The sequence below is a fragment of the Pelophylax lessonae genome (genome assembly GCF_965119305.1).
Source record: "Pelophylax lessonae genome assembly, chromosome: 4".
NCBI classification, from domain to species: Eukaryota; Metazoa; Chordata; class Amphibia; order Anura; family Ranidae; genus Pelophylax; species Pelophylax lessonae.
The window spans coordinates 124,115,930-124,142,560 of NC_138771.1; the positions used below are offsets into that span (position 1 = coordinate 124,115,930).

Here is a 26,631-nt window from a genome sequence, read left to right on the forward strand (position 1 = left end):
GTCATTTCACAGCATCTCCATGGGGTTAAGATCTGGGTTCTGACTGGGCCACTCAAAAAGGCACATTTTCTTTTTCTGAAGCCAATCTGTGGTGGATTTAAGCTGGCCCTACATTATACAATTTTCTTATTTGATTTCCTTTAGATTTACCTTCAACTACGTAGTGCAAGGGCCTGCCTGATTGCATAAAAATTGAAAGTGTTTAGGTTAACCTCATATTATGTGGTTTTGGTAAATCTAAAGGAAAATTGTACAAGAAAATTATATAATGTATGACCAGCCTTACTTTTATGCTTAGGGTCATGGTCCTGCTGCATCATCCAACTTCTACTATGCTTCAGCTGGCAGACAACCGACCTGTCATTATCCTGTCGGATATTTTAGCCAACTTAAAAAAGCTTTTACCTCTCAATGATGGCAAGTGCTACAGGCCCTGAGGCAGTGAAGCACGCCAAAATCATGTTTCCTACGCCAAACTTCACTGTTGGGATGATGTTTTGATGTTGGTAAGCTATGCCCTATTTGCGCAATACATAGTGCTGAGTATTCCTGCCGAACAATTTAACTTTTGTTTCATCAGTCCACAAAACATTTTCCCAGTAGTGTCGTGATTTGCCAAGTTACAGTATTCTTGGTCTAACTTCAGGTACGTAGCAATGTATTTTTTAGAGAGCATCGGCTCCCTCCGTTCTGCCATGGACCCATGAACAGGGATGGTTGCCAGTTTCAGTGATGACTTCAAGCCCTAAGCTGTTACACATGGGTTCTTTTTTACCTCATTGTGCCTTGGGATTCATATTGGCTGGGCGCCCACTTCTATGAAGAGTATCCACAGTACTAAACTGTCTCCATTTTTTAGACAATTTGTCTGTCGACTGATGGATGACTCAAAACATTTTGTGATTGCTTTGTATCCCTTTCCAGCCTTATGCAGATCAACTACTCTTTTTTTTAAACAATCTTTTTATTAATTTTTCAACATAAAAGTACAAACATTCGGGAAGTACAATTCCCAATAACATTCAAGTATAACTGTATCTTGCATTCATAACAGTAGTTCCAGAACATTTCAAAAAGCAGTGCAACAACGTTACAGAGATATCATCTCTAGGTACTCATTTTTCCTATTGGTTTAACTAGTGGATACCTATAGCCACATATGGAGCACGAGGACCGAATTGGTTGGGAAAGGTCGCCACCACCACTATATGTCTCCATCATTATTACTTGGGTAAAAGGGAGATTTTAGGCTTATAGTAGGGTTGCACACCACCGACTGCCCGGCACCCCAGACACGGCCACCCCAAATGGGAACCACACTGTGGCCATCTCCGGAGCGCCGGGCCCCAGCAGGGCAAGTCCCAAACCGCTTAAGGAGCTCAGATCTCCCATCACGACTTATTTAACCATGAAATCCACAGATCAACTACTCTTGATCACATGTCTTCAGAGAGCTCCTTTTAATGAGGTGTGGTTAAAATCAGTTGATGCTTCTAATAAATAGCACATTTTAAATGTTTGAGTGTCTTTTATCAATCAAAGTAGCTTTAAACCACACCTCCAAACTAATTGAATTAACTACTTAAGCGCCAGAAGGTTTTACCCTCTTCATGATCGGGGGATTTTTTGCAACTCAGCAATGCACTACTGGTAATTGCAGTCATACAATGCTGTATCCAAATTAGATTTATATTTTTTTTTTCACACAAATAGAGCTTTCTTTTGGTGCCATTTGAGCACCAATTTTTAATTTAAAAAAAAACAATATTTTTTACTTTATGATATAAACATATGCAATAATAATAATAAAAAAAAAAATCTAATTTCTTCATACATTTAGGCTAAAATGTATTCTGCTACATGTGTTTGGTTAAACAATCCCAATAAACATATATTAGTTGGTTTGTGCAAAAGTTATAGAGTCTACAAATGATGGTACTGTATACTGGATTTTTTTTTATATACTAGTAATGGCACTGATCAACGACTTATAGTGGGACTGTGATAAGCAATCTGACACTAATTGACACTTTGTGGGAACTGGCTAACTAACATTAACATCACCAGTGACACTAATGCAGTGATCAGTGCTAATATTATACACTATCACTGTACTGACACTGGCTGGGAAGAGGTTAAGGCCCCTTTTACACTAGTGCGACTTGTCCCGTGATTTTGGACCGCAAAATCGCATGACAAGTCGTTTTCCATTATTTTCAATGAGCCTCATTCATATCAGTGCGTTTTGAAGTCGCACCAACTTCAAAGTAGTTCCTGCATTACTTTGCCACGATTTGATTGCGCTTTGAGCCATAGCCATTGCTTTCAAAATCGCGTCAAAGTCGCGGCGCAAAATCGCGGCAAATCGCGGTAAAATCACGTCGCATAAGTGTGAAAGGGGCCTAACAGTCCTGAACTCCAGGGGAAATATTTACAAAAACTGGTGCACACAGAATCTGGGGCAGCTGTGCATTGTAACCAGCCACAGTAGTTAGCTTCTAACCGCAGTGCAGTTTAAATAAGAGTCCTGTGCAACTTTGAGTCTGGTTCAGGTGCAATTTCAGGTAAAAATTTGCAACTGAACCTGTGAACAGAACCACACCGGACTCCTGCACTTAAAACACAGTTTCTCACTGGCAGTGGTGTGGCACTGGAAACCAGAGTAAGCCTATCTACTCTGCGCTTTAGTCCCCTCCTAGTAGTGAGCCGCAGGCTTTTTACAGCGGGTCCTCATTTGTTTCTATGAAGCTGCAATTATGTTATTGTATCACATTTCTCTGTGGTAAGGATTATGCATGGTCCATGACAGAAATGCAGTACAGAAGAATATTGTAGGAGTTAGCTTACCAAGTATTGAGGGACTGAGGAGAACTATTGAGGGGAGGTGCCTCCAGAGAGCAAATAATGTTTTGGAAGATATTTTGCATCCTGGTAATAGTCTGTAGAAATGGGCTCGGGCATGTTCGAGTTTGCACGTGTCCAATCCGGCCAGAAAGCCGACACTGCACAACGCTAATCACAGGCAGTGAGACATTTCCTCATCTGCAGCTGCACAGATCGGAAAATGTCTCAGTGCCTCTGATTAGTGGACTGCAGTGGCAGGATAGGGCACTTGCGAACTCGAACACGCCTGAGCCTATCTCTAAGTGCCGATTCACATTGGTGCGGTGCGATTCGCACCCGAATTGCAGGAAGTTCACATTGCCATATGCAAACTACTGGGAGTGTCAATACAAAGTTAATGACACCCCTAGATTAGTTTGCATATTGCAGTACGAACTCTCAATTCGGACAGGAATCGGATTGCATGGGTGATTCTGGTGCAGACCAAAAAAAGGGTCCTGCATGACTTCGGTCCAAATGCGATGCAAATTCAGCCATACAATCTGTATGGCTGAATTTGCATTGCAAAGACATTGCATGCGATATGCATAGCAGTGCGGTGCGAATCACATGCAATGTCTTCCATCGCACTAGTGTGAACCGGCTCTAATAGTCTGTATACATTGCTACTTTCTGGTAGACAGTTTAGAAGTATTTGCTCCTGTACCTTAAGTTTGCCGAACAACTTTTTTCCTTGAGCCCTACAGCTCTTGAATGCTGAAAGTATTTTGGAATAAACTGACTGGAGTTATGTATTTATTATGTGTGTTGTTTCCATTAAAGCCTAGTACACATGCAACGAATTTCCGCCGACCGGTCGTCCGTCTTTTGTCCAGAGTGGTGTCTGTTGGTTGGAATGTGCCTAGACTGCACACAAATTTTCCCGCACGACAGAATTCTACTTCAGAAGTGACGTCATGTGTTGGATTGCTTTGTATGTGTTCTTTCTTCTCTAAGCATGCCTAGTCTTGCTCATAAGATTTTTCCCCATTGAAATCTGTACTGACTGCACGAAAATCGGACGTGTTTTGACGGTGGACAAAAATTTTATAGCCTGCACACCAGAATTTTTTCGGCCGAAAAGTCGGAGTCGGTTGTCGAGAGCACCATACTAACAAGCCGAAAATCGGCAGATCGGTCGTCGGACGAAGATTCCCGGCCGAATTTCTACTTGTGTGTACGGGCCTTTAGGGTCCATGCACACTAGGCAGTTGCAAAAATGCTAGAACCTCTATAAAGCCTGTATAAAAAACGTGCGAACTTGAGCACGCCGGAGCCCATCTCTATGGAGACCGGTTGATGACTGTGGACATACTGATGAACAGTGACACCCTGATAACAGAATGATGACATGGTGATGACAGGTGACATCCTGATGACAAGAGACAGATTGATGACAGACTAATGACAGACTGATGACACGCTGATGACTGGTGAAAGACTAATGACAAGTGAAAGATTGATGACAGGTGACAGATTGACGACAGATCAAGGTATATACTCACCAGCACACCATAGATCGATAAATGTCGTCCAAAGCTTTTATTGCTGAAAGATCCCATCACAGAGGACCAAGTGCAATGTTTCCGAGCCGCACAGGATCCCTTCATCAGGTGTGAGATCACATACCTGATGAAAGGATCCTGTGTGGCCCCTAATCTTTGCACATGGTCCTCTGTGATGGGATCTTTCTGCAAAAAAACCTTTGGATGACATGTATCGATCTATGGTATGCTGATGGTCAGTATATACCTTGATCTGTGCTGATTCCAGTTTCCAGCTAGTAGTTGCTGTAGCACTCACTACTGCTGAGTCTATTTCCAGGATTGGAACAATGGGAATATGGATAACACACTGATGGCAGGCAGATGGATGGTGGATTATTTATTCTGTGATTTCTAGTCATGTCGTTGAAGAAACACAGACTGCTCATCACTGGCGGTCCCCTCCTCCCTCCAAGTGTCCGCTTATCATACAGCACTTATTACAGGTCATCTTTCTAGTCCCCCCTCCACATTACATACTGAGTTTCGGGCACATCGTGTTATTGACTGTAAACATCCCCATAGGGAGCCTCTGACAACACACCCCTCCCACCAATCATCATTCCCAAGCAGCCATGTGCGATGTCCCGGCTACTTCCGGTCACATGACGGTGATGTCATCAGACTGCTCCCGAGTGTATGCTGTCACCGGGGTAGAGCAATCTGTCAGAACACCGGCTAGTAGAGGAGTGCGGTGTACGGGATCGGTGTAGTAGGGAAGGAAATGATGGCCGGCGATCTGCTGAGCTGGTGTGTCAGTGAGCTGGAAAGTCGTTTTGGGCTGAGTGTCAGTGAGGACATCGTGCAGTAAGTCTCATACAATGTCCACGTATGTCTGATAGACGAGGACAGCCCCAGATGTGTGCATTGTGCAGGACGTGTTTTACCGTTTCTACCTCTTGGTAATCCCTTTGTGACAAATATTTTATTAGGCTTACGTGCCCAGGCCAAGTTCAGCGTTGTCAATTAGAATAATGACTCTAGGACTGAGTTGTCTGACTGTGGATCTGAGAACTAGGAGCACACAGGGGTGCACAGTATTTTCTCTTTCCTTCAATGACAGACACAGCTCCTGATCTTTTTAACCATTGGGTTATGCTGCCCCCTACAAGAGTAGGATACTAGGCAGAAAAAGGATCTGGCTATCCCTATGGGTAGTCCCAGGGGGTATAGTCCATCTCTCTGCTATAGGCACCCAGCTTTTTTTCTGCCCAGACAGGAGTAGGGACCTAGTTCCTTGCAGGGATCTTTGGTCCTGACCATTTTTCTTTTTTTTTTTGGGATAGATCCCCCCCCCCCCCCCGATTTTACTCCTGTGAAATCTACAGTCAACTGCCGGACTGGGCGACAGGCTGGATAATCTAGATCCAGTGGTCACCCCAGTTTGGCCAGCGAGCGCCAGGTTGGCTGGGACATAGCCCCACTGGACGGGGGCTGGCCTGCAAGTTCAACGCCTCGCGAGGTCGCACACGGCCGGGTCTCGGCCCAAGTTGCAGCGTTCCTCCTGGCCAACAGCCCCCCCTTTTCAAAGGAGAGGAGGTTCTGTCTGGAGCTGTGCCCACCTGGTTCCTGGTATGGTAAGTAACTGTCCCCCCTCTCCCCCTGGAGGGTTTTGGGGTGGACTTGGGGCCCCTCCATAGGACGGTCAGACCCCTGGATTCCCCTCCTTCCTGTTAGGCACCCCCCTCATCGGCCTGGTGGTCCCTGTGGGCCATCTCTCCCCCCCCACTTATGCTGGGGCTGTGGGGTGATCTGGGCCACCTCCTGGGGTGGGGGCAGGATGTGCCGCTGGCATCCAGGCGATCGGGTGTGGGGGGTTTGTACCTGGTTGGGGCTCCTGCCAGGGCCCCTTGCCCTGTGCTGTTTTCTGAGGCCTAGTGATCCCTCCTGGGAGCTACAAGAAAATTGTAGCGGGTGTGCTTGATGCACAGGGGCCATGTTGGTGTAGCCTGGGGGCCATTTTTCAGTGGTTTGCCATTTAAAATAACGGCGGCCATGACAGTTGAGCCCTCTGGACGGTGATTTCAGCGGTGGGAGCTCCTCATCCCTTGGTGCTGACTCCTGGATCATTTAATGCCCTGATCGCCGCACTTGGAGTGCAGATTATCCTGGTGGATTCAGGTGCCTGTTTCTACCGGGTAGTGTGTCTTGTGGGGTCCTCTCTCTCTCTGTTGAGGATGGATTGGTGCTCTTTTACTGGCGACCGGGTGGTGCTGCTGGAGCGGTGGGTGTGTCCCTTAGCAGTGTTTTTACACCTTTTTTTGTGGGGTCCCCTTATTAACTCAAAGTCTTTGGAACATATTTCCCAACCATCCATTGATGCACCGACAGTGTCCTGAAGTCCCTTGTGGTCTATAAGCGATTTGCGATGCGGTACCCTTATGAGAAGTCCCTTCTTAAAAAAGTGGACTATTCCACCCATTTCTAGATTAAACAAGGCAACCATGATTCCTGTTGAAAAGTCTCCGGCCTTTAAGGGCCCGGGTGACAGGAAGGCGGAGGCTGTGGCCCGCAATATGTACCCTGTGGCTGTTTCGGCACTGAGGCCAGTATTCACTATTGCCCTGGTGTTGCAAACGAGCGAGTGGGCTAAGCTTTTAAGCTGTGACCTGGAGGGGGAGCAGTTCCCCCCCCTGCCTTTGCTGAGCTGGTGGACCAGTTGGTCCAGGGGCTGCAGTTTATCTGTGATGCCTCTCTGGATGTGGCTCCCCCTACTTGCTAGGCTATCTCTTTCGGCAGTGGTCCTTAGGCGTATTTTTTGTCCCAAATGCTGGTCTGTGGATCAGATTTTTAACAAGGCCTTAACTGATCTTCCTTTTCAAGGAGATTGCCTGTTTGGAGATACCCTGGATTACATCATTAAGGGTCTCACAGGGGGGAAAGAGTACCTTTTCTTCTGCAGGCTAGTAAGGGCAAGGACCCTTGTTGTAGAGGTGGGCCATCTTTCTCGGCTCATACGTTTTTTTTCGTCCCTCAGGGGCAACTGACACGGGATCAAAACCTTTCAGGGCCTCCTCTGGTGGATCCAAGCGAACTTGGTCTGGCAAGTCGAAAGCGGGCTTCTCCAGATCCACGGACAATGCTCCTTCAGCATGAAGGTGCATCTTCACCCGTATCTGGGGTGGGGGGACGTCTTTGCTGGTTTCCTGGACCCGTGGACTTCCCTGGTACAAGACAAGTGGGTCCACTAAGTCATACGGTTCAGCTACAAGATCGAGTTTTGTTCCTACCCTCCGGAAAGGTTCTTTCCTTCCAACTTGTGCCTGTCCCCAGACTGCTTGCAGGGTCTTTTTTTGGGTCGGTGCAAGACCTGTTACTATAAGGGGTGATTATCCCGGTTTCGGCATCGGAACGTTTTCAGGGGTTTTACTCAAACCTGTTTATTGTTCCCAGGCAGGAAGGCAAGGTGCATCCAATTCTGGACCTCGGCGCTGAACTGCTTTGTGCGGGTGCAGAAGTTTAGAATGGAGTTCATTCGCACAATAGTAGCATCCCTGCATCAGGGGGATTTCTTTTTGTACATCACGGGACACAGAGCCATAAATCATAACATATGGGTTATATGGCCACCTACAGGTGAAGGACGCTGGCAATCAATCAGAAGGGATGTCCCCCCAAATTGCGGAGGCTGTGTCCAGGTTCCCCAGATCAAAATCCCCGGGTTTGGATGTACTCCCTATTGAATTTTATGCACACTTCTCTGAATTCCTCCTTCCGAAGTTACTTGCTCTATTTAGCTCCATGTTCGAGGGCTCCACCCTCTCCTCCTCCTCTCCCTCTCCCTCTCCTCCTCTCCCTCTCCCTCTCCTCCTCTCCCTCTCCCTCTCCTCCTCTCCCTCTCCCTCTCCTCCTCCCTCTCCCTCTCCCTCTCCCTCTCCTTCTCCTCTCCCTCTCCTTCTCCTCTCCTTCTCCTCTCCCTCTCCTTCTCCTCTCCTTCTCCTCTCCTTCTCCTCTCCTTCTCCTCTCCCTCTCCTTCTCCTCTCCTTCTCCTCTCCCTCTCCTTCTCCTCTCCCTCTCCTTCTCCTCTCCCTCTCCTTCTCCTCTCCCTCTCCTTCTCCTCTCCCTCTCAATGGTACTGAGTTTTGTTACAAGCAGTGTCAGAAGAATTACGACACCACAGAGGGCTGGGTGCTGTGTATGTCAATGAACATCAGAGAAATCAGACAGCTCAGACAAGCTTTTTTAAATTCAGAACAAAATTTCTGACTCGCCTTTAGGGTTTGTGTGTCATTATAGTGAAGCCAGAGAAAAACCAAAAGATAAAATGCAGAAAAACCACCAGTAGGGATGGGCTCAGTTATGTTTGGATACTAGTCTGAACCCCTAGCTAGAAAGCTGTCTTAGTACACAGGCAATCATAAGCAGTCACGGAACTTCCCGCTCTGCAGCCAAACGTAAACATACAGCTGTGGGGGATGCCTCAGCTACATTTAATTGGCTTTGTGCAATGACCCCTTCCAGACGGGGTAACTCAGGTGGGTTCAGACTAGGATCCAAACATGCCTGAGCCCTTCCCTAGACAGAGGTGGCAGCCCTTTCATTCATGACAAGTTTCCTTTAAAAGTTTGGTCGCAATGCCCTCTTGTGGGGGATACAAGCTACTAGAGCTGCACGATTATTCCGTAAAAAAAATTTGCGATCTCGATTCGACCACCCTCACGATTTTAATCCAGTATTTCCACGATTTATGCAGTGCAGAGCTGTTGTCTGCTCACTCACAGCTGTCCAAAAAAAAAAGATCTTCCGGCAAATGTTTATCAACATTGCTCAGCACTGGGAAATAACTATAAACAAAGTATCATTTGGTTATTTTAGGCTCTGTTCCCATACTATCTGATCATGGGAAGAATCGCAGGATGCCTGTGCCATTGCCTTGACTTGGAATGGAACCCCAGCGCATGCAGCGCATTTTTGCCACGCTTCTCGCCCGACAAAATTGCAGGAAAATCGCGCAAACAAAATCACGGGGACGTTTGTCACCCCAAAAGAAGTACAAGAACTTCTTATAGGCGACAGGCATCCTGCAATTGTGTTTGCGCAATTTTACCGCGACTTGTTGGGCGACAATCGCGGCAAAAATTGTGCTGCGTTTGGAGTTCCATTGCAAGTCACGGGAATCCTAAACGTCCGTTTATCAGCAGCAGTGTACATATGAGGCATTACATATACCTAGTGAAGTGACTGGCCTTAGATAATACACAGAGATTTAAAAAAAAAAAAAAATCCTCCTACAAAAGTGTTATCTGTTTATCTACAGCCATATTTTCTCTACATCTATTCAAAGTGCAGAATTTACACAGGATCTCTCCGCTCTGAAAAAGTAGGGGGTGGAGAGCTGAAGTTACATCAGTGAGGAGAGCTGATTGGAGGGAAGGGACACACCCCCCTTCCCACAGCACACGGGGACAGAGCAAAGGCTGTCAATCAGCTGGAGCTCCCCGTCACCATTTTTCTCTTGGCGTCAGAAAGTGACTCTGAACATGATGCTGAAAGCAGAGTAACAAGGCAGCTAATAGAAATGACACTTGGATTGAGACAAACACTCACTTCAGGGAAATGCTTTTGTTAAAATTCCATGTCTGAGGTTTACAACCACTTTAGCCTTTAAATACAGTATATTAGCCAGCAAGGCCTGTTAAGGTCAGGATTTTAATATTACGATTCAGCTTTTTACAGTATACTATGATTCAGCTTTTTGATACCTGTTTGTATTTTATTCTTATTTGAAGTGTATACCCTGAGCAATTTCTCTCGAAAATAGTCAACAACGGTTTGTTTCTTTCGTGAAAGTTCATAGCCGCATAGAACACCTTTAACAAAAAGCTTACTAGCATCCACCTCGATGCACATGGGGAATATCTAAAAACCTGGTCCCTGTGTATACAAAGCCTCTCACCCCTCCAACCTTTCCAGCAAGCTATGTCATTTTATAGGTTTTGAAGCCCTAGGTCTCTGGTCTGGGTGTCCCCAACATCCTTCCTCTGTTCTCCTCTTCCTTCTTCTATCCTGTTCCACTTCCTTCCTTCATTCTCTTTGTCATTATGTTTCTTAATCTTTCTCTGTACAGCAAACCCAACTCTCATATTCCAAGCCGAGGAATGTCTCCCAGTTTACAGTTAACGCGTGACCCCCCCCCTTTTTTTAAAAATGTTTTTACTTGATTGTAATGATTGTACTATGTGAATCTTTACTCTAAACCCAGTATGCAACCTGCCATACTGTCTCCAATGACTTACACACTCTTTCATATGTTGGTTCCTTTTACATATTTGGGTAATGCTATTTATCCTGAAAAAAAAAAATCAATACAACTTGTTAAAAGTAAAAATAAATGCTTTCCTACCTATTTTGTTTTATTTTTTATTTTTTTTTACAATTTTGTATTGTTTCCCACAGATACATCCTTTCTATTGACACAGAAGAAGAGATTGAGGAGTATGTCAATGACCTGGTCCAGGGCTCTGAGGAGAGGAAGCAGATATTCATACGTGAGCTTAAACATAGGTGGAAAAGGACCAGACAGCCATCCAGCTCCAACTCTGCTCAAATCTTTAGGAAAGATGGTCAGTTGTACATACAGCCTGTTTCTGTTTCTATTGGATAGTCTTCACACCCAGATGGGAAATGTGTGGTGGGCTCACTAGTTACCGTTACCAATGAACATTTTTGGTCTTGGGTAAACTCCAAGATTGGAACTTTTTCTTCCACCATCACGTTCCATTTGGTCTTCTTTTTGCCAGGCTAATATTCTGCTTTAAATCATGGCTGCCTGTCATTTCTTGGATGCTACCCATCCACCACATTCTGTCTTTCTCGATCTTGTTGCTTTTCACAGTCTTGCATAGCTCCTCGCCAGCTGAGTTTTTTTTTTTGCAAAATGTCCAAAACATTGGCATTTTCTCTTCAATATTGCTTCCAATAAATGTATTTTTGCTTCATTGACTCCATTCACAAAAATCAGCCAGACAAGTGCCAATACAACTGAAATTTAAAAAAAAATTGCAATAATACATCTTTTTCCGTGACAGAAAAATGTCAGACTGGTTATACTGACAGTAGTGCTATTTTTGTAATATGGATCTTTAAGGCACTACTGAGTGATTTAAAGTATACCATGTGTGTATATATAGCCAAGTTTTCTTTTTTGAATAGCATAGGCAAGTGTTAAAACCGCCATCAGCTTACATTTCTTTGCTGTTTTGTGTCCTTTCAATCGCAATCTAACCGTCGGCTGCAGGCAGACAAGGGTAGATTGCGATCATGACCCTGCTTTTTTGATTCTTCCCCTCTGCTTCTACCGCTGACATCTTTACTGCAGAGTACTGGACAGAGGGTGGGAGCTGCCTCAGTTAACCTTTCAAGTTAATCAGCAGGTGATTGGATGCTAAGACACCAGGCGGTCTTAGTAACCAATCACCAGCTTTTTAACATGAAAAGTTCTCGAAGTTAATACACACTGGCTGAATGTCAGGGGACATCGTCCGGTTCAATAAAAAACAGCCTGTGTGTGTACAGCAGCTGGTCTGGCAGAAGCTGGCCCCTGTCAGAACACAATAGAACAGCAGGGGAGATATCTGTACTAGCTGGTGGTGTGTATTGGACTTTACTTTCATGTCTTGTCCTGGTGACAGCTGTCAAATTTTGAATTTCCTTCACATCTTTGTAACAGTGGTCACTAGGAAAAATACAGAGGGTGAAGTCACCTAAAGGGGACATAGCAATGAAAAATTGACTTGGGTTCTATTCTCCCCCCCATCTATTAAAGTAAATCTATAGGCAAAACTTTTTTTTTTTTCTTTTCATTTTGGATAGAGTAAGGGAGTAAACAAACGGGAAGTGAGAGGAAATCCCTACAAATTAAAGGAATGTCTTGGGGACCCCCAGGTCACCAGAATTGGTGTCCTCATTGGAAGATTTTCCCTCCGTTACTTTTCTGATGACAACACAAAATTTGGGATTTTCTTTTACTTTTACTTTTCACTTTCAAGGACAATGATAACAGGACAAATGGAGCATATGAATCTCATAGGTAGACTCCCCACCCTATCCAAAACTAAAAAAAAGTTTTGCCTTTAGTTATTCTTTAACACCTTTTTGGATCCAGAAAGCCAATACACCATCATTGTAGAGCTGGCACAGGCATTATGAGTTTTTTTTTTTTTTTTTTTTTTTTTTTTTTAAATCCATTGATTTCAGCAGTGCAACGTCCTTTTAATTATACGTTGTGCGGTGGGTCAGTTAAGGATATTTTCTTTACCATAATATGTTGATGGGTCTTGGCCTTTATAAAAACAGCCATTTTATAAAATTGATATGTGGATGAGTCTGACCTACCTTAAAGCATATTTTAGAATAGCAGTTCTGATGTAGATTTCCCTTTCTTGCTTAAATCAGGGCTCAACAAATTCTAGGAGCCAGGTCGCCATAGTGACAAGAAATTGCGTCCTAGGACCCGGGGTGTCACTTGAATGCTTCCACACACCCCGCGCGTGCCCTCCTACTATGTATCCTGGACTCCGCTGACCATCTGTGGGCCCGGGACCAGCATAGCTTACCAAGCGGGACCAGCATAGCTTAGCAAGCATTGTTGCTTACCCAGGAGTGACGTGTAGGACGTCACTTTTGGGTCACCGTTAACAGTTTCCCTGGCCATGAAGGCCGGGAAAGAATGGTAATGCAGTGCAATGTGCTTTGCACAAGAGAGACATGCAGGGCCTTATAGACGCCAGGTGTTTCGTTAAAGAGAACCAGTCACCAAAAAAATCCTCACATGGGGGACTTTTTTTAATTGTAACAAATTAAAGTTACACCCAAGCACATAAAATCGCCCCTCCTCCCAAAAAAATGTAGCACGTTCAAATGAAAACACGCATTGGCGCGCCTATGTCTAAAAACCTTAATAGCGACACATCTTGCATATCTGGAAATAGAAAAAACACTCGCGCCAATATATTTTTTGTTTAGAAAAATCGGTTGCTGCTGTGATAAACCCTCTGTGGGTGACAAAGACGTCACGCCTTGATGACGAAACACGTCAAGTTGAACCACACGTAGCCTCGTTTTCATTGTGGTACGTGGAACGCAAGCCGAGTTCAACCCGGAACCCCTGTGCAGAGAGCGGGCGAACCCTCACCGGCGTCCCGCACGGCTTCCCAACACTCAGGTTTTGGCGGTATTCCACTTTGTATTATATACCTGTACCACCAACGCTGTATACTGAACTTTTTTAGCACTCTTTGCACCTTTTTCGTTTTAAAAATAAAAACATTGGAATTTTAATACTACACCACGAGGAGTGCGATTTTTATTTTTTTTTTATTTTTATAACAACGTATAGGATCCAGGACCACCCGGGCACGGACGGCTGGGACCCCGCTGGACACTCACCATAAAAGCTCATTTGACCCACTTGCCGTACAACATTGGGGGTCAACAACATCTGGTGAGTTTGTATTGCCTACCTCATATACACAGGAGCACAAAGGGTGATATTACCAATGCACTTTTGCTTTTGAATTTCAACACCAATACTGAAACCTGAACAGTCATTTTGAACTTTCATCACTTCTTGGAATATATGGACATCACTTTTCTGCACTGAGCACTTTTTTCTTGGTCCCACTGGACCCCCCCCCCCTTTTTTTTATAAGAATTTTTATTCAATCATGAAATGCATATATTATCTTATTTGTAGCAATTGAAATTGGCACAGTTGATGCACTTTATATTGGGATTAGCACAGTTGATGCACTTAATATTGCACAGTTGATGCACTTAATATTGCACAGTTGATGCACTTAATATTGCACAGTTGATGCACTTAATATTGCACAGTTGATGCACTTAATATTGCACAGTTGATGCACTTAATATTGCACAGTTGATGCACTTAATATTGCACAGTTGATGCACTTAATATTGCACAGTTGATGCACTTAATATTGCACAGTTGATGCACTTAATATTGCACAGTTGATGCACTTAATATTGCACAGTTGATGCACTTAATATTGCACAGTTGATGCACTTAATATTGCACAGTTGATGCACTTAATATTGCACAGTTGATGCACTTAATATTGCACAGTTGATGCACTTAATATTGCACAGTTGATGCACTTAATATTGCACAGTTGATGCACTTAATATTGCACAGTTGATGCACTTTATATTTGGTTAAGCATACACACAGGATTTTAATGTGTGTAAGCTTATTGTTTACAACAGATAAGTCATATATTATATTTTAACACAGTATATGCACAATACCTGTATTTATCATAAGTGGTTTTATATACAGCACATGGGAAACATATAGGGGACATAAAACACCCCCTATATCACAGCACATGCTATAGGTAAATATTACCATACTACCTAGTACTATATGTACTTTTTTCAGGGCTACTGGCAATAGCAAATCCCTAAAATTATAGGTAGTTTTTTTGGTGTCAATACCAATATAATTTCATACTTACGCACCACTTAATACAGAAAATTTCCATTTTCCCATACCATCCTGCTACAAGGTATGCTCTTTTGATGTAATATTTTATATTACACATAATTTTAAACCTCTTACATATCGCTGCGCACGCCAGAATGAGAGCAATAATTCTAGCACCAGACCTCCTTCGTAACACTAAACTGAGGACCTATAGGGGGCTTTTCCTATCGAAGATAAAGGGTACTGAAGTTTGTCGCCATTTCACAGGTGCACACAAATTTAAGATTTGACTTGTTGTGTATCTATTTACTCGGTGCCACCTCAGCTTTTTTATTTTGGGTAATTTTATTGAGTTTTTGAGCCCCCTAAAATAGTCTTTTAATTTGTTGTGATTTATTTTTTTTTTTACTAAAAACTTTGCGGTGATATCATGTGACACATACAATTAGAACTACCAGTGCTTTAATTTCTAGGGTGTCTGCTTTCAGAAAATATGTAATGTTTTGAGGGTTTTATATAATCTTCAGGCCTGATGATTTTTTAAAGGTATTCAAACAAAAAAAAAAAATAACGCAAAAACTGTTCTGGCAGCGAAAGGGTTAAAAGATAAGTTAATCTTTGGGAACATGTTACATGTTCCACCCGTAAGCTTTGTTAGTTGAAAAAGAACCTGGCTCCTAACTTTTTTAGCTGGTTCCTAGATTCAAAGCAAGTTTGTTAAAGCCAAGTTCCACCCATTTTCTTTTTTTAAGTCCCTTTATATCAGCTATACTTTCAGAATGCATTTCACAATTGTAGTAAAATTTTTATTTTTTTTAAGGAAAATACCTTTTTTTTTTTTTTTTTTTTTTCTTTTTCTATTTTGGTCTGCCCCTGTAATGGCGGATGCTTCGGCGATGACGTCAATCGGCGATTTGCAAGGGCCCCTGGGATACAACCGTCATGTATCCCATGAATCCTTGCGAATCGCCTAGGGATGAAATATCGCGTTATTTGCAGGCAGGAAATGACGCAAATAGGCGGAGTTGAGCAACAATTTACCTACAGCTGAGATCAGTGACTGACTGTGCATGCGCACTGGGACAGAGCATGCGCACTGGGACGCGGGGGGGGGGGGGGATGCAGCAACAGCTGATGCATTCCGTAATTGCATGGGAGGGAGAACCGCACTGTGATATTACTGTGCAGGCGCGAAATCCGGGTGCATGCTGGGTAGCCAGCTGCACAGAAATCCCGGAAATGAATGCGGGAGGTCTTCAGATGACCACAGCTAGAATGGAACCTGCCTGCTTCTGACATCAGGTAAGTAAAAGCTTATTTTTTAATAAAATAAAACGAAATGTATTATGACTGTTTGTTTGATAATCTTCATGTACTTGATTTGTCAAAGCTACAGGCGTGTTCAACTAAAAATTGTTTAGGGGACTGGAACTCTGCTTTAACCACTTGCCGACTGCCGCACGACTATCTACGTCGCTAGCCTGTGAGGGTCTAGGGAGTGAGCGCGCGCCCCCGGAGGCACGGTCCCGCGCGGTCACGGACCCACCCCCCCCCCGCAACATCGGGTCCGCCGGTCACTCGGCGATCGTCGGTGCAGAGGGAGAAAGGCAGGCGGCTGATGTAAACATCAGCCGCCTGTCATTCTCCCCTGTGTAGAAACAGTGATCATACGGTTCTACTATGTAGGACCGTTGATCACTGTTCCTACACCTCAAGCCACAGCCAATCACAGTTAGAATCAAGCCCCTAGGGACACACATAACCCCTCCCTCTCAAAAAAGTTAACCCCTTCACTGCCAGTGTAATTTTACAGTAACAGTGCATATGTATAGCACTGATTACTGTAGAAATTACACTGGTAACCCCAAAAGTGTCAAAAATGTCAGTCAAGGGTCCCATCTGTCCGCCGCAATGTCGCAGTACCGCACAAAAATCGCAGATCGCCGCCATTACGCGTTAAAAAAAAAAAACAACAAAAATGACAAAAATCTTTCCCTTTTGTTAGTAAAGCAATAACGTTTGAGCAAACCAATCAAAATACGCTTTATGCGATTTTTTTTTTTTTTTTTAACAAACATATGTAGCATAAAACAAATTGGCCGAAAATTTTAAAAAATTTTGATTTTTTTACATTTTTTTGGGGGGAATTTCATATAAAAAAAATGTGAAAAATATTGTTATTTTTTCAAAATTGACGCGCTTTTTTTTGTTTATAGTGCATGATCAAAAAATTGCACAGATGATCAAATACCACCAAAAGAAAGCTCTGTTTGTGGGAAAAAAAGGACGTCAATTTTGTTTAGGTACAGCATCGCACGACCGCGCAATTGTCCGTTAAAGTCACGCAGTGCCGAAATCGCAAAATAGGCCCTGGTCAGGAAGGGGGTAAAATCTTCCGGGGCTTAAGCGGTTAACCCCTGGCTTATAGCCTATCTGTGGTTGAGAAGAAAATCAATTATTTATTTCCACATGGTATTTCAATTGTTTCTAATATACTTCTGTTATTCAGAAAAATCTTGAAGCTTGTAAACCTACTTTTTGAAGATCCCTCACACATTTACTTCCTTGAATTCTGTAAGACGTATTTACTATGTCCTGTGGTTAGGCAATGCTGTGTCCCACATTTCAGAGTCTGCCTTCTGAACCACTGCTGTGCTAAGTGGAGTTTTTGGAGGCAGAATCGGTACAGGAATTACGGTGTTCTATCAGAATACCGCTACCCATCAGAAAATGCAACGGAAGTGACGCTGCAAACAAAATTGCTTACTGTGCATGCGCTATGCGTTGCATCATGCTTTTCAATAGGTTTCCTAATCTGACAGAATACGAAGGTGGCAGCAGGCATCTTCTTACACCCAAGCAAGTTATAAATTTCACACTTAATTTAACAGTTACCTCACCTTATATAGTAAAATATACTATTTCACTATGGAATCGCTTTTGGCTCTGAGCAGCGCGAGGTGTACCAAGATGGCGGTCGCCACTTTCTGCCTGCAGGCTTGTCGCTGAATATACTATAATACTATAAAAATTAAAATGTAATACTAATGGCTACGGTATGGTTCGGTTCAGTACGGTATGCAATTTTTGCCGTTGGCATTGTGAATGGTCCCTAATTCCGAACCGAACCACTTTTTTGGGACCCTTTCGTTGGGGTACCAAGCACATTAGTACCGTACCAACAGGGTGGAGCTACACTCTGCAGAACTTTGATTGGTTGACAGAGAATCGTTGATCACTGCTTTCCGGCTAGACCACGCCTATCATGAAAGGGTACTATTGGCAGTGGAAACGCAAGGTGTACAGTTCCGAACCGTACCATACTGAACCGAACCGTACCGTACCACTCAGTGGAAACGAGGCATAAGTGTCAGGATACAAGGACCATTTACTGCTAAAATAGGTGTTAAATTGAAGAATTGCCTTGGTTTAAGAAGATATTCGTTGATGCCTTCATGTTCTGTCAGATTAGGAAACCTATTGGAACGCATAGCGGCCATGTTGGAATGCATGGCCCATGCGCAGTTAGCATTTCTCTATCGCTCATTGACAGACGTAGTCCTCGGTGATACAGCACATTCGGGTTATGTTGCCTCCACAGGAGCAGGACTAGACAGGAAATTAAAATGCTCTGGCCACACCCTAGGGGCAGTCCCAGAGTGTATATCCTCTCTCTCTCTGCCTCAGCAAATCAGTTATTTTCTGTCTAGTTAGGAGTAAGGACCTAGATACCTTGCTGGGATCTTCGGTCCTGGCAAGATTTTTTTCTTAAAAAGATTTTTTAGACAGCTTTTTTCTCCAGTGTTCCTGTGAGATCTTCAAGCAAGAAAGCTGAACTGGGCGACGGGCTGGATGTTGAGATCCGGTGGTCACCCCAGTTCAGCCTACGAGCGCGTGCAGGCCATAGCTCCGCGCTGGGTCGGCCGCGACAAAGTCCCATTAAGGGACTGACCCCGCGAGTTAAACGTCTCGCTGAAACGCCAAAGACCATGAGTCACGGCGTCCGTATTGGTCGACAGCCCTCCCGCCCCGGTGGAGAGGGGTACTGTCAGGAGTTGGTGCCCGCCTGGTTCCGGTATGGTGAGTAGTATGTTCCCCCTTTTCCCCCTGACGGGTCTTGTGGTGAACGCGGGCCCCTCTCTGTATGGTAAGATAGAGTCCCCCTCTATCCTATAACATGGCACAGATCCCCCTACTTTGAGTGTGATTTTATGTGCAAAAAGCCAGGAGGCTTGGTTTGGGAGCTAACAATCTAATTGTATACATGTTTAAAAGATTGTAATCAGTGGCAGTCTGGGAATCTTACTGTGATAAGAATAAGGTACCTACCAGTCAGAAGCCACGGACATGTAGACTGCCTTCCTAGTCAAATCTCCAGCTATAGCAGGCCTTCCGAACGGCCATGAGGTCCGCCAGGGCCGGTACCGCCAACCACGCCAAAAATCCCCATGCAGAGATAGTGTTGTGTGCCCTGCAGCACACCACTATTCGGTACAGGCCGCCGCCATTTTTTTTTTGCTGGATTGCACAAGCCGCCATTTTGGCGTAGCCTCGTGTCTCCAGCATGGGGGCGGCCATGTTTGAGGTGATCCAAACACCTCGTGGAGCTAGGGGAGGCGCCGGAAGGCGTGCAGAGGGGCGGAGCCGCCTCCTTTCTTCCTGGGCAGCCAGCCAAAAGACTTCCTGTTTGTCAAGACAGCGCTGTAACCTGTTGCAGTTAAACTCTGAGCATCAAGTAGCAGAACACCAGAGGGTGAGAAGGTAGCGTTAGGAAGCTAGGAAATATCCACATAGGATAGACTTAAATTACTGAATCCCCATTAGATTAGATAGTAGGTACAATGCCCGGCGGGTGTGGAGATGCGACTCGGTGTACATCTTGTAATATGTATGCGTTCCTCGGACATGTGATCAAGGGCGAATACAAATGCGCAAAATGTGAGCACGTTGCTTCCCTGGAAGCTCAGGTCCTGAATCTAGGGAAGCAGCTGGCAACACTGAGACGAATGTCCATACCGGAGGAGAGCCAGGATTGTACCAGTCAGGTGCAGGCAGGGGTCTGCACAGAGGTGGGCGGAGTATCGGAGGTGCAGGCATCAGAGCAGTTTAGAGGGGTGACAGTTAGGAGGGGTAGAAGGGAACAAGTCAAGGAGGCTGATCCTGGGCTGGAGCACCCCAATAGATACGCCCCGTTGTGTGATGTTGGGGAAACCAGTCAGGGACCAGCATTGCTGGAGCAGAGCGACGCCCCTAGCTGCCAGGGGAAGAACTCCTCCAGTGAGGCTGGGAGAAAGGGAAAGGAAAGACAGGTGCTGGTGGTAGGGGACTCAATTATTAGAAGGGCAGATAGTGTAATCTGTGACAAAGACCGTGTGCGCCGAACAGTCTGTTGTTTGCCGGGCGCTCGGGTTCAGCACATTGCGGATCGGATGGACAGATTATTGGGTGGGGCTGGGGAAGACCCAGCTGTCATGGTACACGTGGGTACCAATGACATAGGTAGAGGAAGACGGAGAGTCCTAAATGATTTCAGGGACTTAGGCGCTAAGTTGAGGACTAGGACCTCCAAGGTAGTATTTTCCGAAATACTACCTGTACCTCGAGCCACACCAGAGAGGCAGCAGGAGATTAGGGAAGTTAACGAGTGGCTGAGGAGCTGGTGTAGTAAGGAGGGTTTCGGGTTCCTGGAGAACTGGGCCGTCTTCTCAGTCGGTCACCGGCTCTTTGGTAGGGACGGATTGCACCTAAATGGGGTGGGTGCAGCCGTACTGGGTGCGAGGATGGCCAAAAAGTTAGAGGGGCTTTTAAACTAGGGAATGGGGGGGAGGGTACAGATGTAGAATTAGCCAGTGGAAAGAAAGTTTCAGAGGGCAGAAATGGGGGCATTAGCGGTAGGGTGTTCGGAGCTCCTATACCCAGGGTGGGTACGGGGAAAAATCAAGAGAGCAGCCTAAAAACATCAAAATTACGAGGCTTATATACCAATGCCAGAAGCCTGGCCAACAAGATGGGAGAGCTGGAGCTGCTGATGTTTGAGGAGGACTTAGATTTTGTGGGGATAACTGAGACTTGGTTTGACAGCTCCCATGACTGGATGGCGACCATTCAGGGGTATTCCCTTTATCGCAGAGATAGAGAAGGTAAAAAAGGGGGAGGGGTATGTCTGTATATTAAGAACAGCATACAGGTAAATATGAGGGATGATATTAATAATGGAGCTATGGATGAGGCAGCATCCCTATGGGTAGAGCTTCAAAGGAATGGCACGGCGGGGAAGTTAATATTGGGCGTATGCTATAGACCCCCCAACCAGAGGGAGGAGGGTGAGGCGGCCCTCCTTTTACAGATAGGATTGGCAGCAAGGATGGGAAATGTCATTATAATGGGGGACTTTAATTATCCAGATATAGACTGGGCAGAAGGAACCGCGCACTCAGCCAAGGCTAGGCAGTTCCTAAATGTTTTGCAGGACAATTTTATGGGTCAGATGGTGAATGCACCGACAAGAAACAATGCGGTACTTGACCTACTGATTACCAACGATACAGACCTGATCACGGATATAGAAATATGGGACAACTTAGGAAACAGTGACCATAGGTCAATAAGTTTCAGTATTAATTACAGTAATAGGAAGCTGAGGGGTAATATAAGGACACTGAATTTCAAAAGAGCCAATTTCCCAAAGCTGCGCTCGCTGCTAGAAAATATCAATTGGGATAGAACCCTGGAAACAAAGAACACGGAGGAAAAATGGGAGTGCTTCAAGAGCATACTAAACAGGGGGATTGGCCAGTGCATTCCAAAGGGAAATAAATTTAAAAGAGCAAAAATAAACCCTGGATGGCTAAACTCCAACATAAAAATGTATATTAGTGCTAAAGAAAAGGCCTTCAAAAAATACAAGACTGGGGGGTCATTGGCAGCATTTAAGCATTACAAAGAGTGTAATAAGAAATGTAAAGACGAAATCAGGGCGGCTAAAATAGAACACGAGAGACATATAGCGGAGGAGAGTAAAAAGAACCCTAAGAAGTTCTTTAAGTATATAAACAGTAAGAAAGCGAGGCCAGAACACATTGGCCCCGTAAAAGATAATAAGGGAAATATGGCCACTGAGGACAGAGAAAAGGCGGAAGTGTTAAATAATTTCTTCTCTTCAGTCTTCACAAAAGAATCGGGGGGCTACACGAACCCAGATTGTAAGGCCAATAATACACCTCAGAAAGTGCCGCCATGGTTAACAGAAGATAGACTTAGAGCTAAACTAGAGAAACTTAACATAAATAAATCCCCGGGACCGGATGGCTTGCACCCGAGGGTTCTAAATGAGCTCAGCCAGGTGATTGCCAGACCATTATTCTTGATCTTTAAGGATAGTTTACAGACGGGTATGGTGCCAGCTGATTGGAAAAAAGCCAACGTGGTACCAATATTTAAGAAGGGGCCGAGATATATCCCGGGTAACTAAAGGCCGGTCAGCCTAACATCAGTAGTCTGCAAAATTTTGGAGGGGATGTTACGGGACCACATACAAGACTTTAGTAATGAAACTGGTATTATAAGTAGTAATCAGCATGGATTCATGAAAAATCGTTCTTGCCAAACCAATCTATTAACCTTCTACGATGAAGTGAGCAGCCACCTAGATAAAGGTAAGCCTGTGGATGTGGTGTATCTGGACTTTGCAAAGGCCTTTGACACCGTTCCCCACAAACGATTACTGTACAAACTAAGGAAGGTAGGTATGGACCATAAGGTGAGTACCTGGATAGAGAACTGGCTCCAGGGGAGAGTACAGAGGGTGGTGATTAATGGGGAGTACTCGGATTGGGCGGGTGTGGAAAGTGGGGTCCCCCAGGGTTCTGTCCTGGGACCAATCCTGTTTAATTTATTCATAAATGATCTAGAGGAGGGGATATCTAGTACAATCTCAGTATTTGCAGATGATACTAAATTAGGCATGCCAATATCTTCTATGCAGGATGTGGAAACCTTGCAAGCGGACCTGAACAAAATAACGGGGTGGGCAACTACATGGCAGATGAGGTTTAATGTTGAAAAATGTAAAGTAATGCACCTGGGTGCCAGAAACCAGAAAGCAAGCTACTCACTAGGGGGGGAACCTCTGGGTGAGTCTAGGATGGAAAAGGACTTGGGGGTACTGGTAGACAACAAGCTTGGCAGTGGCATGCAATGCCAAGCCGCCGCAAGCAAAGCCAACAGAATACTGGGATGTATAAAAAAGGGGATTCACTCCAGAAATAAAGAGATTATTCTCCCACTCTACAAGACTCTGGTCCGGCCGCATCTGGAGTATGCTGTCCAGTTCTGGGCACCGGTCCTCAGGAAGGATGTGCTGGAACTGGAGAAAGTCCAGAGAAGGGCAACAAAAATAATTAGGGGAATGGAGGACATCAGCTATGAGGAAAGACTACAAGCACTGAACCTTTTCTCTCTGGATATGATGAGGGGGGATATGATATCAATGTACAAATACTGTACTGGTGACCCGAGCATAAGGAACAAACTATTCAGAGAAAGGAGGTACAATAAGACACGTGGCCACTCACTAAAACTAGAGGAAAGGCGGTTTAACCTTAAAGTGCGTAAGGGGTTCTTCACTGTAAGAGCAGTAAGGATGTGGAATTCTCTTCCACAAGCAGTCGTATCAGCAGGGAGCATCGATAGTTTAAAAAAACTAGTAGATGGACACCTTAAAGACCACAACATACAGGGGTATACAATGTACGATTAAAAGCAAACACACACACGCATTCATAGGTTGAACTGGATGCATAGGTTGAACTGGATGGACTGATGTCTTTTTTCAACCTTACTAACTATGTAACTATGTAACTATGTAAGTGGTGAGCCTGGGGGTCTATCTCTCTCTCTCTCTCTCTCTCGATCAATAGGGATCCCTAGCAGGTAACACTAAGGGGCTTTTGTGGCGCTGGGGATCTGTGAAAAAAAAAAAAAAAAAAAGTTTTTTATTTTTGAATTATATTATCTGGGAAGTTACTGGAATAATCATGGACCCTGCCACACAAATTCCCCCACCTGTTTCCCTCGAGGGGGCCACGGGACCCGCCGGTGCACAGTGTGTGTAGAGTGTAGAGGCATTTACAGCAATTTTGGAGTCTATGGTGGCTCGGGTGGAGGCGGCCTGTCAGGGACGAGGGTCAAGGAAGCGACCCCCGCCTACCCCTATATTATCTGACACCTCTGACTCAGATTCAGAGATGGTCACTGCAGTTGCAGGTCCCTCTGCAAGGGCTGTTACCTCAGGTAAAGCTCCCTCAGACAGTGAGGAGGACGTTTCTTCTCCCGATATAATTCAGGAAGAAGCATTGGTGGACGCACTAGTTGTGGCAGTGCAGGAAACCTTAAAACTTGAGGTTTTACCGGCAGAAGCAACTGATACAGAGATTCCTTTTGGTACTAACAAGCCCATCAAAACGGTGAAGGTTTTTCCTGTACCCAAGTGTTTTGGTAATAAGATTAAAAGAGAATGGGAGCATTCTAAACGTACCTTTACTATTTCCAAGCGTATTGCTAGACGCTATCCGTTTGAGGAATCCATCATTAAGAAATGGACGGTACCACCAGTGGTGGATCCACCTATTTCCAGGCTGAATAAAGCCACGGTTATCCCAGTGGAGGACACTTCGTCCTTTAAGGATCCGGTGGATCGAAAGATGGAAGCAGAGTCCCGCACCATCTTCTCTCTGATAGGGTCAGCATTTAGACCAGTAATTGTTATTGGTCTAGTTTCCCAGACACTTACGGAATGGGCGAGATTGGTACGCCAAGACCTTAGGGGAAAAGATATTCCCCAGGAAACATCTGATTTGATGGAACAGATTATACAAGGGCTACAGTTTATCTGTGACGCAGCCTTGGACACTACTCCCCTATTAGGGCATGCATCTATGTCAGCGGTAATCCTCAGACGTGTGCTGTGGTTAAAATGCTGGTCAGCTGACCTAGGTTCCAAAAAGACCTTGACGAATCTCCCCTTTCAGGGGAATCGTCTATTTGGGGCCACCCTAGATGAAATCATTAAGGATGCCACTGGGGGCAAGAGCACTTTTTTGCCACAGGCTGCTAAAGCTAAGGGACCTTGCAACAAGCGAGGACCTTTCTTTACCGCCCATAAAGGGTTCGCACGCCCGGCTGGAACAAGCGGGAAAGGCAAGACTCCTCCAGGAGGGTTCAAGAAAGGCTGGTCGGACAAACAGAGGACCAACTCAGCCAAACCCGAAGCAAAGGAGTACACAGCCTGAAGGTGCGCCCCCACCCGGTTTGATGGTGGGGGGACGTTTTCACCGGTATTCAGGACATTAGATCGAGCATCAACTACTACTACCGGTGCGATTCTTCCCTTCCAACATTTAAGTACTACAGGGAGCGGTAGTCACCGTTCCCTGAATAGATCTTTTCCTTTACCTTTTCCTAAGATTAGTCTCAATTCCCCACAGGAATCGGATCTGGTTGACCAGACAGGCCAAGGAGCCTCTAGCCGGGTGACTTCGGTCCCTGAGGTTCAACCAGAAAAGATCACCCTTCCTGATAGCAATCAGGTATCTGATAAATGTGTGGGAACAGAAAACGACCAGACTTTCTCGGATGGTCGGGGCCAGATAGCTCTAGGGACGCCTGGTTCAGATTCTATCAGCACCAGTGGTCCTAGAAATTTTAGGCTGGCCTCGTCAAGCCGGCCTGGCCGACTTGGACAGGCTAGTCGCAGACGTTCCGTGGGAACTTCGTCTCAGGGAGTGTCTGTGGTCTCAAGGACCAATTTACCATCGTGCTTTACAGTCGCTGGTTTTAATGGCCTGGCCATTGAGACCCAAGTACTGAAGGACAGAGGTTTGTCAGCTTCAGTCATTCCTACCCTTATTAAAGCAAGGAAAGCGACTTCCAGCAAGGTCTATTATCACACATGGAAGACTTATATTGCGTGGTGCGAATCTTTAGGATTTCCTCCACGTACCTATTCGGTGACTCGAATATTGGCTTTTTTGCAACAAGGGGTTGAGCAGAAGCTAGCCTTGAGCACCATCAAGGGTCAAGTTTCAGCATTAGCAATCTTCTTTCAGAAACCTTTAGCTACCAAGTCCTTGGTGCGGAATTTCATCCAGGGGGTGCGGCACCTGGCTCCACCAGTCCGCGCGCCCTTACCGCCCTGGGATCTTAATTTAGTTTTGTCGGTTCTACAGAAACCTCCCTTTGAAAACATCAGGGAGATTCCCTTGTTTACTTGATCCCAGAAGGTGGCCTTCTTGGTGGCTATCACTTCTGCTCGCAGGGTGTCAGAACTGGCTGCATTATCATGCCAGTCCCCATACCTAGTGATTCATAGGGATAAGGTAGTACTTCATCCTAAGCCATCCTTTCTTCCTAAGGTGGTTTCAGATTTTCATCTGAATGAAGATATTGTACTACCTTCCTTGTGTCCTCAGCCCAAGCATCATCGGGAACATGCGTTGCATTCCTTGGATGTGGTTCGGGCAATCAGAGTATACCTGAAAGCTACGGAATCATTCCGTAAGACGGATTCACTTTTTGTGATCACGGATTGCCCCAGAAAGGGTTTGCCTGCATCTGCCGCGACCATTGCCAAATGGATTAGACAGACGGTGGTACAGGCTTATTCTATTAAGGGTCAGAGTCCTCCGTTCCCTGTTAGGGCGCACTCCACTCGAGCGCTCAGTACTTCCTGGGCCTTTCGCCATCAGGCGTCAGTGGTCC

General features: G+C 45.1%; 1 protein-coding gene across 1 annotated transcript in view; it reads left to right on the forward strand.

Annotated features, from left to right (window-relative positions):
- Positions 1-5,087: 5,087 nt before the first annotated feature.
- Positions 5,088-26,631, forward strand: part of TRIP4 (thyroid hormone receptor interactor 4) — a 78,883-nt gene continuing 57,339 nt past the window's right edge. The window contains exons 1-2 of the mRNA XM_082256188.1: positions 5,088-5,234; positions 10,824-10,990. Coding sequence (XP_082112314.1) covers positions 5,152-5,234; positions 10,824-10,990 — 250 coding nt within the window. The 5' untranslated portion in view covers positions 5,088-5,151. The remainder of the gene's footprint in view (positions 5,235-10,823; positions 10,991-26,631) is intronic.